The 15,786-nt window shown below is 40.6% G+C and overlaps 1 protein-coding gene across 1 annotated transcript in view; it reads right to left on the reverse strand.

Annotated features, from left to right (window-relative positions):
• Cfap70 (cilia and flagella associated protein 70) overlaps nucleotides 1-15,786 on the reverse strand; it is a 74,146-nt gene that overhangs the window by 45,498 nt on the left and 12,862 nt on the right. Inside the window, exons 8-15 of the mRNA XM_070020556.1 lie at nucleotides 15,239-15,333; nucleotides 14,044-14,143; nucleotides 9,393-9,527; nucleotides 7,378-7,545; nucleotides 7,122-7,202; nucleotides 5,880-5,971; nucleotides 2,605-2,669; nucleotides 1,689-1,879 (exon numbers count right to left, since the gene is read on the reverse strand). Coding sequence (XP_069876657.1) covers nucleotides 1,689-1,879; nucleotides 2,605-2,669; nucleotides 5,880-5,971; nucleotides 7,122-7,202; nucleotides 7,378-7,545; nucleotides 9,393-9,527; nucleotides 14,044-14,143; nucleotides 15,239-15,333 — 927 coding nt within the window. The remainder of the gene's footprint in view (nucleotides 1-1,688; nucleotides 1,880-2,604; nucleotides 2,670-5,879; nucleotides 5,972-7,121; nucleotides 7,203-7,377; nucleotides 7,546-9,392; nucleotides 9,528-14,043; nucleotides 14,144-15,238; nucleotides 15,334-15,786) is intronic.

Consider the following 15,786-nt stretch of genomic DNA (forward strand, 5'->3'; position numbering starts at 1 on the left):
CTCCTGAGGATCTTGAGACTGCACGGATAAAGGGAGATAATGTATAATGTATAGATATTGGAAGTTGGGATGACCAAGAAACTTTTCTTTTCTTTCTAAACTACCATTATTGCTAAGTTTTATAGTAAGCACCTTCCATGCATCATAATGACCTACATTAGGATAATATTAATATTATCTCCAATTAATCACAGAAAAAGCTGGAAGTAGCATTGTGGCTCAAGTGGTACAGTGCTAGTCTTCAGCAAAAAAAGGAGCTTAGGGACAGTGCCCAGGCCCAGAGTTCAAGCCCTAGGACCAGAAAAAAAAAAAAAGTGCAAGTCTCTCAGTTCAAACACAAGTACCACCAAAACAAAACAAAATCAAACAAAAACCAGGCAATAGTTCTCAAATCTTAGTGCCTCTATGGATAAGGAGAGGTTTGAATAGGAGGTAGAACTAGTTACAGTCAGTAACAGAGTTTCCGCCTCCAGAGGAACATGGAATCTGTTCAAAGTCTAGCCTCACCTCAAGTGAAGAATTAGTCTCCAGCTGGGCACTGGTGGCTCAGGACTATAATCCCAGCTATTCAGAAGGCTGAGATCTGAGGATTGGGTTCAAAACAAGTCCAGGCAGGAAACTCCATGAGACTCTTATCTCCAATACACTACTCAGAAAAGGCCAGAAGTGGTTCTGTGTCTCAAAGTGGTAGAGCACTAGTCCTGAGTAGAATAGCTCAAGGACAGCTCCCAGGCCCTAAGTTCAAACTCCTTGACTGACAAAACCAAAATGTCAGTAGAAGATCTATTTCTATAGTCTTATACTAGCTTAGTATCCATTGTGCGTGTAAGATTGTTGGAGACTATGTTTTTTATGCTGGTGCCGTGGTTTGAACTCAGGTTCTAGGCGTTCTCTTTGAGCTTCTTTGGCTCAAGGCTAGCACTCTACCATATTAGCCATGGTGCCACTTCCAGTTGTCTGGTAGTTAATTGGAGATAAGAGTCTCCTGGACTTTCCTGCACTGGATGGCATCAAACTGCTATTCTCAGATCTCAGCCTTCTGAGTCGATAGGATTACTGGTGTGGGTCACCAGTGCTCATCTTCTACTGACATTTATCACAGAAAATGTAACTGAGGGCTGGGAAGGTGGCTCAGTGGTAGAGAGCTTGCCTTGCATGCCTGAGGCCCTGGGTTCGATTCCTCAGCACCACATAGGCAAAAAGAAAAAAGCCAGAAGTGGCACTGTGGCTCAAGTGGTAGAGCGCTAGTCTTGAGCTTAGGAGCTGAGGGACAGCACCCAGGCTCAGAGTTCAGGACCCACGACTGGACCCGCCCCCACCCCCAAAAAAAGAAAATGTAACTGAACACAATCAGAGAAAAAATCGTTAAGTGGATCTGTAGAGAAGTTGATTCATAAAAACTCTTATAATACCAGGTGCCACTGGCTCACACCTGTAATCTTAGCTACTCAGGAGGCTAAGATCTGAGGATCATGGTTCAAAGCCAGGCCAGACAGAAAAGTCCCCCGAGAGACTCTTATCTACAATTAATCACTCAAAAACCAGAAGTGGTGCTGTGGGTCAAGTGGTAGAGCATTAGCCCTGAGCACAAAGAGGCTCAAGGATGGAGCTCAGGCCCTGAGTTAAACCCCACAACAGACTGCCCCCCCCAAAAAAACCCTCTTATAATAATTAAATGAAAGTTCTACCTTGAGTTGTTCTTTGAAAGCAAAGTACTTTCCAGAACAATTAAGTTCATAGTTGAGCTGGCACTTCTGCTCTTCCAGGGTTTCAGTGTCGATTTCATGCTCCAGTTTAGCCACTTCTTTCCCAAACATTCTGTGGTACTCATCCAGAATGGCTTTAGAGATGTTCCTGATCTGCAAGTGGTAGTCACTCACTGCCTAGAAAAATATCAAATGTCCGGTAAAGAAGACTCAAAGAGCCAGGAGCCAGTGATTTATACCTTTAATTAAAGCTACTGTAGAGATTGAAATCTGAGAATTGCAATTTGGATCCAGCCTGAGCAGATAAATCCAAGAGACTCTTGTCTCTAACTAACTAGTAATAATCCAGAAGTGAAAATGTAGTTCAAGTGGTAGAGTGTCAGCTGTGTGCAAAAAAAAACAAGCAAGAGTATGAAGCCCTAAGACCCAGTATCAGGAGGAAAAAACCCTCAAATATGTACAGATAGACCATGTATTAGAAATTTAAAACTGGATTAAGATTTCTATTTGTGGTATTTGGGGATTGAATCTAGGTCTTGCAATTCTAGACGAATGTTCTACTACTTGAACCATATCTCCAGGACTTAATTTTTTGTTTGGTGATACTGGTGCTAATTAGGTAAACACTCTACCACTTGAGCCATGCCTCCAGCTGGATTAAATTTTATATTCAATAGTATCTTAGATATAAATTGTCCGTCTCCTCTGAGCACAGAGAGCACCAGCCAAAGACTAGACATTGTATGTTATTCATTGCATGCCATTGATCACAAATGGAACTGAGAATGAAAATGTGTGAGAACTCAAAACAAGTTCTGGAATGCATATTAAAGAGTCCACACCATTTTCAAATGCACTGAGCATCTTCTTACTTATAGTTTCATCCTGGCTTTCATACTTGCCTTCTGAGCTCCTCCTCTCCGACGGGTAAGAGGTGGCCTTGGAGGAATCATTTCCTTAACCCTGGATCAGAAAAAAATATAGATAATACTTGATTATTTGCTGATTTGTATTACATCCTGCCTGCAAAGAGTCTGTGAAGGAGAGCAAGCACCATTCTATTTTCTCATGTGAACACAGCAAAGTAGGTGACTATGGACTGTAGCAAGGGAGCTAGAAAGCAGCTACTCAGAATCTGCATTATACCTTTGGCTCATTTGAGCTCTGGCTTTACAATGACCAGCTTTGTTTGATTTTTCAATGTGCACAAATGGGCATTTCACCAAGGGTTTGGAAAGCAATGAAGGCCCTCAGCAGTTTCTGAAAGCACACAGATTTGGAAGCCTGATGGCATAGGCAAGTAAAAGTCTTTCTTTTCTTGTAGGATGAAGTGTACACTCGATCCTCATTTACAAATTACAATAATGCTATCAGACTTAAAGTGAGAACATTTTGATACTGTCAAACTACTTAGGCTAAAAGTTCTGCTTTCGCTGTAGAGACGGCTTTATGGGAACTTATGAGGAATAAGCCACAAGTTTGTCCTCATGGTTTCAGATTCCTGCTAACATGTATTTTGCTGATGTCTGCAACCAACCCCACAAACTCAATTTTTCTTAATAGATCCTATGTAATTGTACATTTCTGTTCATAATGTTAATCTCATTTATTTTAGTCCATATAATTAAAATTTTAAGGGTATGAAATAACAAGCAGCAAAATATCTCATTCCAACTTGGTTGTTCAGGCTCCTGCTTTCCTCCCTCAATGAGGTGATTTACTCATTTGCAGTATCTACCAAAGGCCCATTGTCCATCAGGTACTTTGTTAGCTCTGGGGATAGAACATTAAGAACTATAGACAAAAACCTTGCTCTCATGGACTTTCTAATAGGGAAATAAAGATAAAAAGGATACAGAAGATTAATGTGAGCTGGGCACCAGTGGCTCGCACCTATAATCCTAGCTACTCAGGAAGCTAAGATCTGAGGGTCGCAGTTCAAAGCTAGCCCAGGCAGGAAAGTCCAAGATTCTTTTTTTTTTTTTTTTTTTTTTTTTTGCCAGTTGTAGGACCTGAACTCTGGGCCTGGGCGCTGTCCCTCAGCTCTTCAGCTCAAGGCTAACGCTCTACCACTTGAGCCACAGCACCACTTCTGGCTTTTTTTGCTTATGTAGTGGTGAGGATCGAACCCAGGGCCTCATTCATGCAAAGCAATCACTCTACCACTGAGCTACCATCCCAGCCCTTCTAACCCCCAGAAAACCAGAAGTGGCATTGTGACTCAAGTGGTAGAGCACTCACCTTGAGCTGAAGAGCTGAGGGACAGCGCCCAGGCCCAGAGTTCAAGTCCCATGACCAATTTTTTAAAAAAAGATTATGTGGTAGGGGTATGTGCTACAGAGAAAAAATAGTAAAGAGAGACAGTTAGACTCTGTTGGGTTTGGGGGCTGGTAGAGTGGGAAGGACTCACTGAGATGATACCATTTGAGAAAAAGACATGAGGGCACAGAGGAAGCAAACCATACAGAGATTAGGGAAAAGATATTTTAGGCTTAGGAACAGTAAGTGTAAACATTTTACTATAAGAATATGCCTAGCATGTGTGAGGAATAGTGAAACAGCCAGGGAATTTGGATGGACTCAAAAAGTGATGACAGAGGTTATGGTGACAGAGTATGAAAAGTTAAGAATTATGTTTATGTATGTGTGATGGGATGATGTGTATGTCTATGTGAACGTGTATTACAGAGGTTTTAAAATAATTTCAGAAGGATAGACACTAAAGTAAAAGTGGTTATTACAGCTGGGCATCAATGGCACATACCTATAATCCTAGCTATTCAGGAGGCTGAGATCTGAGGATCATGGTTTAAAGCCAGCCAAAGCAGGAAAGGCCATATACATTTTTTTTTAGTTATGAGACTTGAACTCATGGTCTGGGTGCTGTCCCTGAGCTCTTTTGCTCAAAGCTAGCACTTTACCACTTTGAGCTATAGCTTCACTTCTAGTTTGAATGGTTAATTAGAAATAAGAGTCTCACGGGGGGGGGGGGGGGCTGGGAAAGTGGCTCAGTGATAGGGCGCTTGCCTTGCATGCCTGAGGCCCTGGGTTCGATTCCTCAGCACCACATAAGCAAAAAGAAAAAAGCTGGAAGTGGCGCTGTGGCTCAAGTGGTAGAGTGCTAGCCTTGAGCTGAAGAGCTGAGGGACAGCACCCAGGCCCAGAGTTCAAGCCCCACAACCAGACCCAAACAAAAAAAAAAGTCTCACAGGGACTTTTCTATCTGGGCTGGCTTTGAACCATGACCTTCAGATCTCAGCCTCCTGAGTAGCTAGGATTACAGGTAATGAGCCACTGGCACCCAGCTCATGAAACTCTTATCACCAATTAATTACTACAAAATCTGGAAATAGAGCTGTGGCTCAAGTAGTACTAGCCTTGAGCAAAACAAGCTTAGGGACAGGTCCCAGACCCTGAGTTGAAGCCCTGGGACCAGCACACACAAACACACATAAAAAGTGCTTATCACAAGATGAATAGACATTTTTGCTCATCTTAATTTTCTTTCTTTCTTTCTTTTTCTTTTCTCTTTTCTTTTCTTTTCCTTTCTCTTTTCTTTTCTTTTCTTTCTTTTTTTTTTGCTGACCCTGGGGCTTGAACTCAGAGCCTGGGCTCTGTCCTTAAGCCAGTCTATGCTCAAGGCTAGTGCTCTACCACTTGAGCCACAGCACCACTTCTAGCGTTTTCTGTTTATGTGGTACTGAGGAATCAAACCCAGGGCTAACTAAGCCACATTCCCAGCCCCCCCATCTCAATTTTCTTTTTTTTTGGTCCGGTCGTGGGGCCTGAACTCTGGGCCTGGGCACTGTCCCTCAGCTCTTCAGCTCAAGGCTAGCGCTCTACCACTTGAGCCACACTGCCACTTCCGGCTTTTTTCTTTTTGCTTATGTGGTGCTGAAGAATCGAACCCAGGGCTTCGAGCATACAAGGCAAGCGCTCTACCACTGAGCCACCTTCCCAGCCCCAGCCCATCTCAATTTTCTAAAAAAATTTTATAATCAACTTTTGTGATGAGAAAACAATAATAACAAGGGATATCTCATCTACCACCACCACCAACAACAACAACAGAAAAGTGCTGCTTAGCCTAGAAGAAACTACATTTGTGATTGAGCTCTTATCATTTACATCTAAGTACCTGTGAAAAACAGTATGAGGATGATTCCTACTTACCTTTCAGCTAATTCTTCAGGCATTCGCTTTGGAACCAAGGCTTTGTCCAGCTCAATCTCCAACACAATGTATGTCCCTGCTTCTAGATATTGCTGTAAAGACATATTTTCTCATTTGTTATTTCCAAGGAAAAAGATATGTATGAAAAAAGTAAGATAGCCCTCACAATAGACAAAGAAAAATACATATACAACTAATACATAAAGTATAATATCAAGTGTTAAAGAGTTTTTAGATAGAAAAATATTTAGGGAGGAAATAGAGTAGTAATGATTATCTCTTGGAGGAAAGGCTTTTCACATATTTATTTGGTTTGAAGTCAGGGCCTGGACATTCTCCATGTTTCTTTTACTCAAAGCTAGTGTTCTATCACTTTGAGCCACAGCTCCACTTCCAGTTTTCTGGTGGTTTATTGGAGATAAGAGTCTCACAGACCTTCCTGCCTGGGCTGGCTTTGAACCTCGAAGATCTGAGATCTGAGATCCTCAGATCTCAGCTTCCTGAGTAGCATGAGCCACCAGTGCCCAGCTGAGATTTTCACTTTATTTTTGGAAACTTTCACTTGAGTTCAAGTCATGTTTCAAACTTATTCATAATACTTTTCATGGAACTGTTTGAAATGAGTGCCATTCTTCCTTCCATCAACCTTTCATAGGTCCTGCAGAAACCTTTACTTCCCAGCTGACTTGACTGATACACTTAAAGTCTGCTCTTGTACATTTTCTCTGTGCTTTCACTCAAGCTCTTCACTGCCTCTCTCTCCATCTTCTTCTGGCAAAGAGCTCTCTTTTTCACTACCCTGTTTGGTTAGCATCTCTTTCATAAAGCTTTCCCTGAGACTGCTCTATCCTAACTGTATTAGTCTTTGTCTCCTCTCAGTCTACGTGGAGTTATGTGCTTACAATATATTGCACCTCTATTATGGCATTTAGTATTGTAGCAAGTGAAATATGAGTCTGTCTGTCCTACAGGTACATGAGCATCCCTCATGGAGTTTAGTGTAGAGAGTTAATAAAAGATGTACAATTCATGCTTTCAGAAAAAACCTCATAGCTAATCTGGCACATGGTCACTTTATAGAGTCTCAACAAGACAAATTTGTCAAGATCATAAACTAGTCATGGGCAAACATGGGATGATAACTCTGACACTCTGCTCTGAGCATTTTCTACGATGGCTATCTTATCAGTAAAAGGCTGATGAAGTTTCGGTTTAATTTTCTAAAATCTTATGAATATTTACCTGGCCTTCTGGATTGTGGGTTACAGGGGCTTCACCTTCCAAAGGAGTATCTGAGCTCTGAGATCTTATACTAGGTGCTTGCTGAAAGAAAATGAACGCAAAATTGGATTATTATATTATCTTCATAATGGCAGAAGCAATTATTACTACATTGCACCTAAAAGCAACACATACAGAGATAATTCACCAAATAATAAATCAGTGCAAGACTCTGACCCACCTAAAAACACACAAAATCATCTTCTCAAGAACATACCATATCTGTAGGTCTAGGCTTTCCATCTATATCTTTTTCTTTCACTGTTTTATCTTCTTTCAGATTCTTAGCAACTGGTTTGGACAGTGGAGAATTAATTCCTCCTTTATTATTGTGAATCATATTATGATGGCCAGTGTCTCGGAACAAGCTAAATAAACATTTGGTCTGAAAAGAAACAAAAAAATGCAATGAGGCATAGGCCAGTGAAATATACTTAAAAGCATCATAAGTTCAACACTGTAAAATCATAAAAGGGCTGGCTTTACACTCTTAATCTTCCTACCTCCACCTCCCAAGTGCTGAGATTGCATATGTATACCACATACCTAACAGCAAGCATTATCTCCTCATTTCAGCTAATTCTTTAGGCATTCTCTTTTGAACCAAGCAAATCAATTGCCCTCCACCAAGATCATCATTTCAACCCTGACTCCAAATTGTGTGAACCTTCTCTGACTGGCGGCACAGCTGTTGATCCTTATAGCTTATTGTGCCCTGGAAGTATGGCTGAGCTAAAGGTGGAAGAACGAATATAGGGAGGCCCTGGGCAAGGATGCCTCACATTCCTCAGCCTTTCGTACTGTTCACACTTCAATCTGTTCTCACATTTGCTCCATTTCAGGAGTGTAACTTTTTGAGTAGAGATGATTTGACAACCTCTTTATTTCTTCAAATACTCTTCTCCAATTTTTTATTTATTTAAAAATTATTGTGAAGAAATGTCCTCTCTCTCTCTCTCTCTCTCTCTCTCTCTCTCTCTCTCTCTCTCTCTCTCTCTCTCTCTCTCTCTCTCTCTCTCTCTCACATACACACACACACACACACACACACACACACACACACACAGAGCTGACCTTCCATATCCGGTGAACTCAATCAACCATCAGTTTGAAATATTTTAATATTATTTCTACTGGATTGAACTATATGTTCAATCAATATGTTTTTTCTCATGAGTTCCCTAAACAACATAGTACATAGTTTCAAAGCATTCACATTACATTAGGCATTACAAATATATATTAAGGATAAACTAGGATTGCCACGCCGACTCCAGTGGAGTCTGCTTAGCATGGGAAACCATCTATCAAACCTGAGAATGGGGCTTCAAAAACCTATCTCCGAGTATTGGGACTTCACCGAAGTCTACCTCAGAGAATAGGGCTTCTAAGAGGCCTACTCCTGGAAAGGCTGGCAAACCCCTGGGAAAGATGTATTTCTGTCTTTCTTTTCCTCATAAGAGTGCCTATTAATCTTTTACTGTTTCTACTGCTTTATGTACTTGCTCATTGTCAACGTTCCCTTATTCAAAGCTCTTTCTTAAAAGTGTTGACGACTCCAATATCTGATGAGTGTCTTAAAAAATATGACTGACTCACCAGAGTTAAGTGCTACCCTGCAACCCCTCTTATGAAGGCTAGTAGACAAGTCATAAGTAAATATAAAAGTATTGGGGGTTTCACAAAGTCACTTCAGCAGAAGGAATTATTTGTAAGGGATTTACAAGAAGCTATAGGCTCAGTTAAAACAGAAAGCAATTGCTGAGATAATTATTTAGGAGAGAGAATTTCCTGCTATTTACTAAGAGAATTGCTAGGTCTCCTTAAAGTTTACTATTAAAGAAGAGACAGGAAAGATCTTATGGGAAAGTTAAGGCCTATATAAAGATAGGTAATGGTTAATTGGTGACAAACATCGAAACCCAAACCCATTGTATTCCTTAGAGATAAGCCGGAGACAAATGCCTATCAGGTGCCCAGCTGGTGACCACCCAAGAAAGAAGCCCTGCAGCAAGATTGTGTAACCTTTTGCCCTTTCTCAGGAGACTTCTGTTATAAAAGTTTGCTATCCTCTGCATTAAATCGCACTCAGCATCCACTCCTCTTGTGTGTGAGTTGTCTGTTTGCCATCTCCCCATCCTATTCCAGGTTCCTCCCCTAGGTGTCCTCCGTCGTCCCGACAGAACCCGGTCCGCGGCATAGGATGAAACCTTACATGTAATTCTTCCTTACCTTTTCAAAGACGGCACTGTCTATGTAGGGGTAGACATGAAAAGCTCCTCGAATCCTCCTCACACCAGGATACAGCAATGGGACCATATTAACATAAGCCACACCATGAAATGAAAGCAGAGTTTCATCTTCAGCCTAAAGGAACCAAAATGGAGAGTTGTTAGCATGAAGTGTCAAGCTCCGATTGAACAGTTCAAAGACTCAGGTGTGTGGGGGGGGGGGGGGGGGCAAGGGGGCAGGGAAGAGAGGGAAAGAGAGGGAGACAGTCCTGGGGTTTGAACTCAGGGCCTGAACACTGTTACTGAGCTTTTTTGTTCAAGTCTAGCCTTCTACCACTTGAGCCATAGCTCCACTTCGAGCTTTTTGGTGGTTAATTGGAGATGAGAGTCTCATGGACTGAGCCAGGTACTGGTGGCTCACACCTGTAATCTTAGCTACTCAGGAGGCTGAGATCTAAGAATCCAGGTCTGAAGCCAGCCTGTGAAGGAAAAGTCAGAGAAACGATCTCCTATTATTACAAAAAGCTGGATGTAAAGCTGTGGCTCAAATGGTAGAGCAATAATAAAGCCCAGGGACAGTTCCAAGGCCCCAAGTTCAAGCCCCAGTAAAGGCACATACATACACGTAATCACAAAAAGTTTCATGGACTTCCCTACCCAGACTGGCTTTGAACTGTGATTGTTAGATCTCAGTTTCCTGAATAGCCAGGATTATATGTATGAACCATTGGTGGCCAGCTTCAAAAACTTTTTTGGTTTTTTAGAACCAATTCTGCTACTTAATTAGTTATATATCTTTGGGCCAGTTACATAGGCTTTTAGGAGGAAATGATTCTTTACTTTAAAAAAATACAAATAGCAACAACAATAACAACAAACCAGGAGCTTTGGATCTTAGTTTTGGTTCACAGACCCATGTGAAATGAAAGAAGCCTTACTAATCATGACCAATAGGTTTGATCTTGTGTCTAAATTCTCATTAATTGGTAGAATATGCTGTGTTGGAAAAGGTTTTGTGTATTTGTCTGGGTTCAGAACAAGAGTGCTTTGCTTGATTAGCAATATCTGCTATAGCTGAAGAAGGGTGAATGACAGTCTACCAGGTTTTTTGCAATACCTGATCTCACCTGAGCTCTTATTGCAAAGAACATGTTAATAAATTAATCTTAATATACAGCAATAATAATAAGCTTAATAACAAAAATGGTTGTATGTTTGCCACAAAATAGTTTCATAAGGGACAAATATCAATTTTAAAAGAAAATACATTTAATTCTAAGCTTACAGGATACAAGGACACATACACCTCCATGTTCATTACAACACTGTTCACAATAGCCAAGATATGGAAACAACCCAGATGCCACACTCAAATGAATGGATCCAAAAATTGCGGTACCTATATACAATGGAATATTATGCAGTCATTAGAAAGGACAAAATAGCCAGGTGCCGGTGGCTCACACCTGTAATCCTAGCTACTCAGGAGGCTGAGATCTGAGATCACAGTTCAAAACCAGCCCAGGCAGGAAGGTCCGTGATTCCCTTATCCCCAATAAAGCACTAGAAAACCAGAAGTGGCGCTGTGGCTCAAGTGGTAGAGCGCTCACCTTGAGCTGAAGAGTGCAGGGACAGAGCCCACACCCTGAGTTCAGGCCCTACAACCGACCGGATGGAACTAGAGCAAATTATTTTGAGCGAGGCAAGCCAAGAGCAAAGAGACAAATGGCACATGGTTTCCCTGATATGTGGATATTAAAGCCAAAATGCAGAGATATGACAAAGTAAACAAGACTTGAGAAACAAAGGACTTCTACTCATTTTATTGTATCATTGCTAAATGACTCCATGTTCTTGACCACATATATGGTTATATATACACATATCTGAGGGAAGCTAGGAGGAGGACACAGAATCAGAGGGAAATAGGAAAACATACAACAGAGGGGCCTATCAGCTGCACTGGACATAGATGAAAATGACATAGATGAGGGAGGGAATGAGAGGGAAAGAGGGAACAGCTTACATTAAGCAAAAGGAAAGAAATATAAATACCACCTGATGTGGAAGAAATAGTTGTATCGTCAAAGCTCATAGAACAAACTTTGCCTTGTGGAAGTTAAAATGTGTTTGTGACTTTAAGTATCACTATTTCACAATACTGTGAAATATGTGAAATTTATGTAATTACTTAATCTCAATAGAAAATTTTAAAAAATCTCTTTGAATTCACCTGCTATAATAAGTAGACACTACATTTTAAAGTTCTGATTATGCAAAAGATCAGTCTGATTTTATTTGACTGATTTTTGTCAGACTGATTTCATTTTTATTTTTTTAAAAATCAGTCAAATAACTACTTATTAATAAATACCTGCTATGTGTCAGACTAGGTATTGTGGAAAATATAAAGCAGTCTCTTACATGATCCATACCCTCAGTGGGTTTGTACACAAGCAGAAAGGCCAGATACACACAGGAAAACAATAGAAAATGTAATCTAGACTCACAAAAGCTGTATCGTTTCAGAGTAGTGGTATATCTATGAAGCCTACATTACTTAGTAGTCTAAGTCATTTTGCATATGGATCTGATGTAATTTTTAATGTATAATAAGTATTTTTATGTATTAAGTTGAACTATATTACCAATTTGAACTAGAAAGACAGCTATTTCATATGGTTCTATCTATGGCAAAACCATATTGAAGGGTTAAGAAGAAAGACAGTATCTTCAAAGAATGAATAATAGACCAGGCATGACAGCACAAGCTTGCAACCCATTACTTAGGAAGAAGAGATTGATTGAGAGGTGGTTTGAAGCCAACTTAGGCAAAAAAAAAAATCAGAGAGAATCCCATGTCAATAAATAAACTACCATGCCGGGTGCTGGTGGCTCACTCCTATAATCTTAGCTACTCAGGAGGCTGAGATCTGAGGATCATGGTTCATGGTTCCAGGCAGGAAAGTCTAACAGACTCTTAGGTCCAATTAACCACCAGAAAACCGGAATTGGCGCTGTGGCTCAAGTGGTAGAGCACTAGCCTTGAGCTGAAGAGCTCAGGGACAGTGCCCAGGCCCAGAGCTCAAGCCCCACAACTGACAAAAAAAAAAAAAAGCTAGCATATCCACAATAGATAAATGGAGCAAAAGAAAGAAAGTAGTACCTATATACATAGTGGAATTTGACATGACCGTTAGAAAGAATAAAATAATGTCATTAACAGGAAAATGGATTGAATAAGAACAAATCATGTTAAGTGAGGTAAACTAAGCTCAAAGAGACAAATGGCACATTTCTCTGATATGCAGAAATTTGACCTAAAATATACTGGAATATGTTAAATTATACAGGATTTTAGATATTCACACACAATGAGACCAAAAGGGGATACTCTTAGTAGAGAAATACAAAAGCACAATACGTAAGCGCCTCTTCATAGTTATATAAAATAATACACATACTAAAACGAACTCTAAGATATGTAAACAAGAGTCCTTTTTTCTTTCTTTTTTTCAGTTTTTTTTTGATGATTCTTTCATCTTTACCTTATGTATGGTATATTCAAGTGTACACCTTTGGTAGCGTTGGAGGGAGGGTATAGAACTCGAGGGAAAAGGGGTGAATAGGTGCAGCAGTGGAGGTCACTAGACACTGATGAAAGTGAACTATATAACTCATGGGTGTAGAGGGGAGGGAGGGACTGGGGGAAAATGGGGGAACAATGAACAATGAGGGAACACTGAGACACTGAACAAAAGAAAATGTACTCATTATCTGAGTCATGTAAGTATAATCACCTCTACAACAACAATAAAGTAAATTAACAATAAAATAAGCTGGCATAGTAGTTCCTGTTTATAATTTTAGATCCACTGGTAGGTACGGGTAGGAGGGTCTTAGTCAAGTGTGACTACAAAAATAACAAAAATAAAGGGTTAGGGATGTGGCTTAAATGGTAGAATGCCTGCCTCCCAAGTACAAGGATCTGTAATGACCCTTTCCCAAAAAGCCAATTATTAGTAAACAGGGAATTATGGGGGCCAATAATCTCACCTTTTCTGAGACAAAGGGCTTTTTTGTGAAATGAGACTTTTAGCGCTAAAACCAAGTCTGAGCAAGTCAGCACTAGATGATCACCAAAGGGACAACAGCTGTTATCAGTTCACAGTTTCCTTTGGTATCAGAATTAGAAACAAAATAGCATGTTTGGTCTGTCTAATCAAGCAGTTCTTATGTAACTTCTTTTAAAACTTGAGACTGGGTCTCACTATGTTGTCCAAGTTAGTCTTTTTTTTTTTTTGGTCAGTCATAGGGCTTGAACTCGGCGCCTGAGCCCTGTCCCTCAGCTCTTCAGCTCAAGACTAGCATTCTACCACTTGAGCTACAGCGCCACTTCTGGTTTTCTGGTTGTTTATTGGAGATAAGAGTCTCATGGACTTTTTTGCCTGGGCTGGCTTTGAACCACAATCCTCAGATCTCAGCCTCCTGAGTAGCTAGGATTACAGGCATGAGCCACCGGCGCCCGGTACCAGGTTAGTCTTGAACTCCTAGGCTCAAGTCAACCTCTTGCCTCAGCCTATATCAATTGCGAGGATTACAGGCACACACCACCATGCTCAATTTTATCAATATTGAATGCACCTGCTTACCTTATCAACCTTGGCAGCTTTCCCTTTGGGTACAACAATCAGAGGAACTCTTGTGATCTCTACAGGCCAAAGCCGGCAATCAGCAATTCGCTTTTGGAAACTGTAAATCAAACATCATCCCTTTAGCATTATATGCAAAACTGGGGTCCAGTATAGTTTAAAGGGAAATGTTTTTCTTTAGAAAGTAACAGAGGAGGAGGAGTGATAAGAAAAGAATTGTTAAAGTATATTGTATGCACTTACAGATATAACACAATAAAAGCCCTATTGTAAAATTATGCTAATAAAAAATCAGGGATTAAAAATACAACCAAGTAACAAACAAAAAAGAGAAAGTAATGGGATACATGCATATGCATATATATTTACATACAAATATATACATACATACATACATGTATGCATACATACATACATTTTATGATATTTTTGAGGACAGCTCAGACTGTCTTCAAACTTGCAGTCCTCCTTTCTTAGCTTCCTAAGTGCTGGATTACCACCATACCCGGTCGGGCTAGTGATTTTTCTTTTTTCTGTGTTGGTCCTGAGTACTGGGGCTGCCCCTGAGCTGTTTCATTCAAGGCTAGTGCTCTACCACTTAAGCCACAGCTTCACTTTTGATTTTTTTGATGATTAATTGGAGATAAAAGTCTCACAGATTTGGCTGGGAAGGTGGCTCAGTGGTAGAGCGCTTACCTTGCATGCCTGAGGCCCTGGGTTCGATTCCTCAGCACCACATAAGCAAAAAGAAAAAAGCCGGAAGTGGCGCTGTGGCTCAAGTGGTAGAGCGCTAGCCTTGAGCTGAAGAGCTGAGGAACAGCGCCCAGGCCCAGAGTTCAGGTCCCACTACCAGACAAAAAAAAAAAAAAAGTCTCACAGATTTTCCTGCCAGGGCTGGTTTCAAATTGCAATCCTCAGATCTCAGCCTCTTGGGTAGTTCAGATTACGTACCTGAGCCAAAGTACGTACAATGAGCCAGCTTGAATATTTTAAAGTATAAAAGCAATAAATGCTCACCTTGACAAAGCTACCATCACCAGGTGACTCAGATACTAGCAGATGAACACAGTGTTTAACTCACACAGAGGCAGTGGAAGAGAAAATCACAAATTGCTTTAAATATGAGTGAGATTAACGATAACTTTCTTCCCACCTTTGGTCTTCTTGCACAGACATACTCCCTTTCTGTTCCTACCTGACAGCTGCAGAAGGATCAAGGTAGCAGCGACTTTCCAAGTCCCAAACAATCCTTTTTTTCATGCACTCTGCTTGGTTCCTAAATTCTCTGTCCTGTAAAGTAGTAAGACAGGGAATTCTGTTCTCTGTGTGTGCCACAGTTCATCCTTCTCAATCTGTGGGGCATTCTTTGTTGTTGTTGTCAGTCATGGGGCTTGAACTCTGGGCCTGGGCGCTGTCCCTCAGCTCTTCAGCTCAAGGCAAGTGCTCTACCACTTGAGCCACAGTGCCACTTCCTAGTGAGGCATTCTTTGAATGGATTTTATCACAATATTATGCAACTACTATCACCATCTTAAAATGTAGTAACAGAAGATAATCCTTACTCAGCTAATCCTTATAGCACTACAGTACTAGGTGTCAAATATTCACTCACATAACCTCAAATGAGTGATTTTTAACATGGATGCATATTAAAGTCATATGTGAGTGTAAAAGCAAATTAATAACACCTTCCCCTGCCACACACTGCCAATTCTTGGAGCAGTAGTAGTATTTTTTTTTTTT

This window comes from Dipodomys merriami, unplaced genomic scaffold (assembly GCF_024711535.1).
Source record: "Dipodomys merriami isolate MVZ:Mamm:240054 unplaced genomic scaffold, mDipMer1.0.p SCAF_14, whole genome shotgun sequence".
In the NCBI taxonomy this organism is placed as follows: Eukaryota; Metazoa; Chordata; class Mammalia; order Rodentia; family Heteromyidae; genus Dipodomys; species Dipodomys merriami.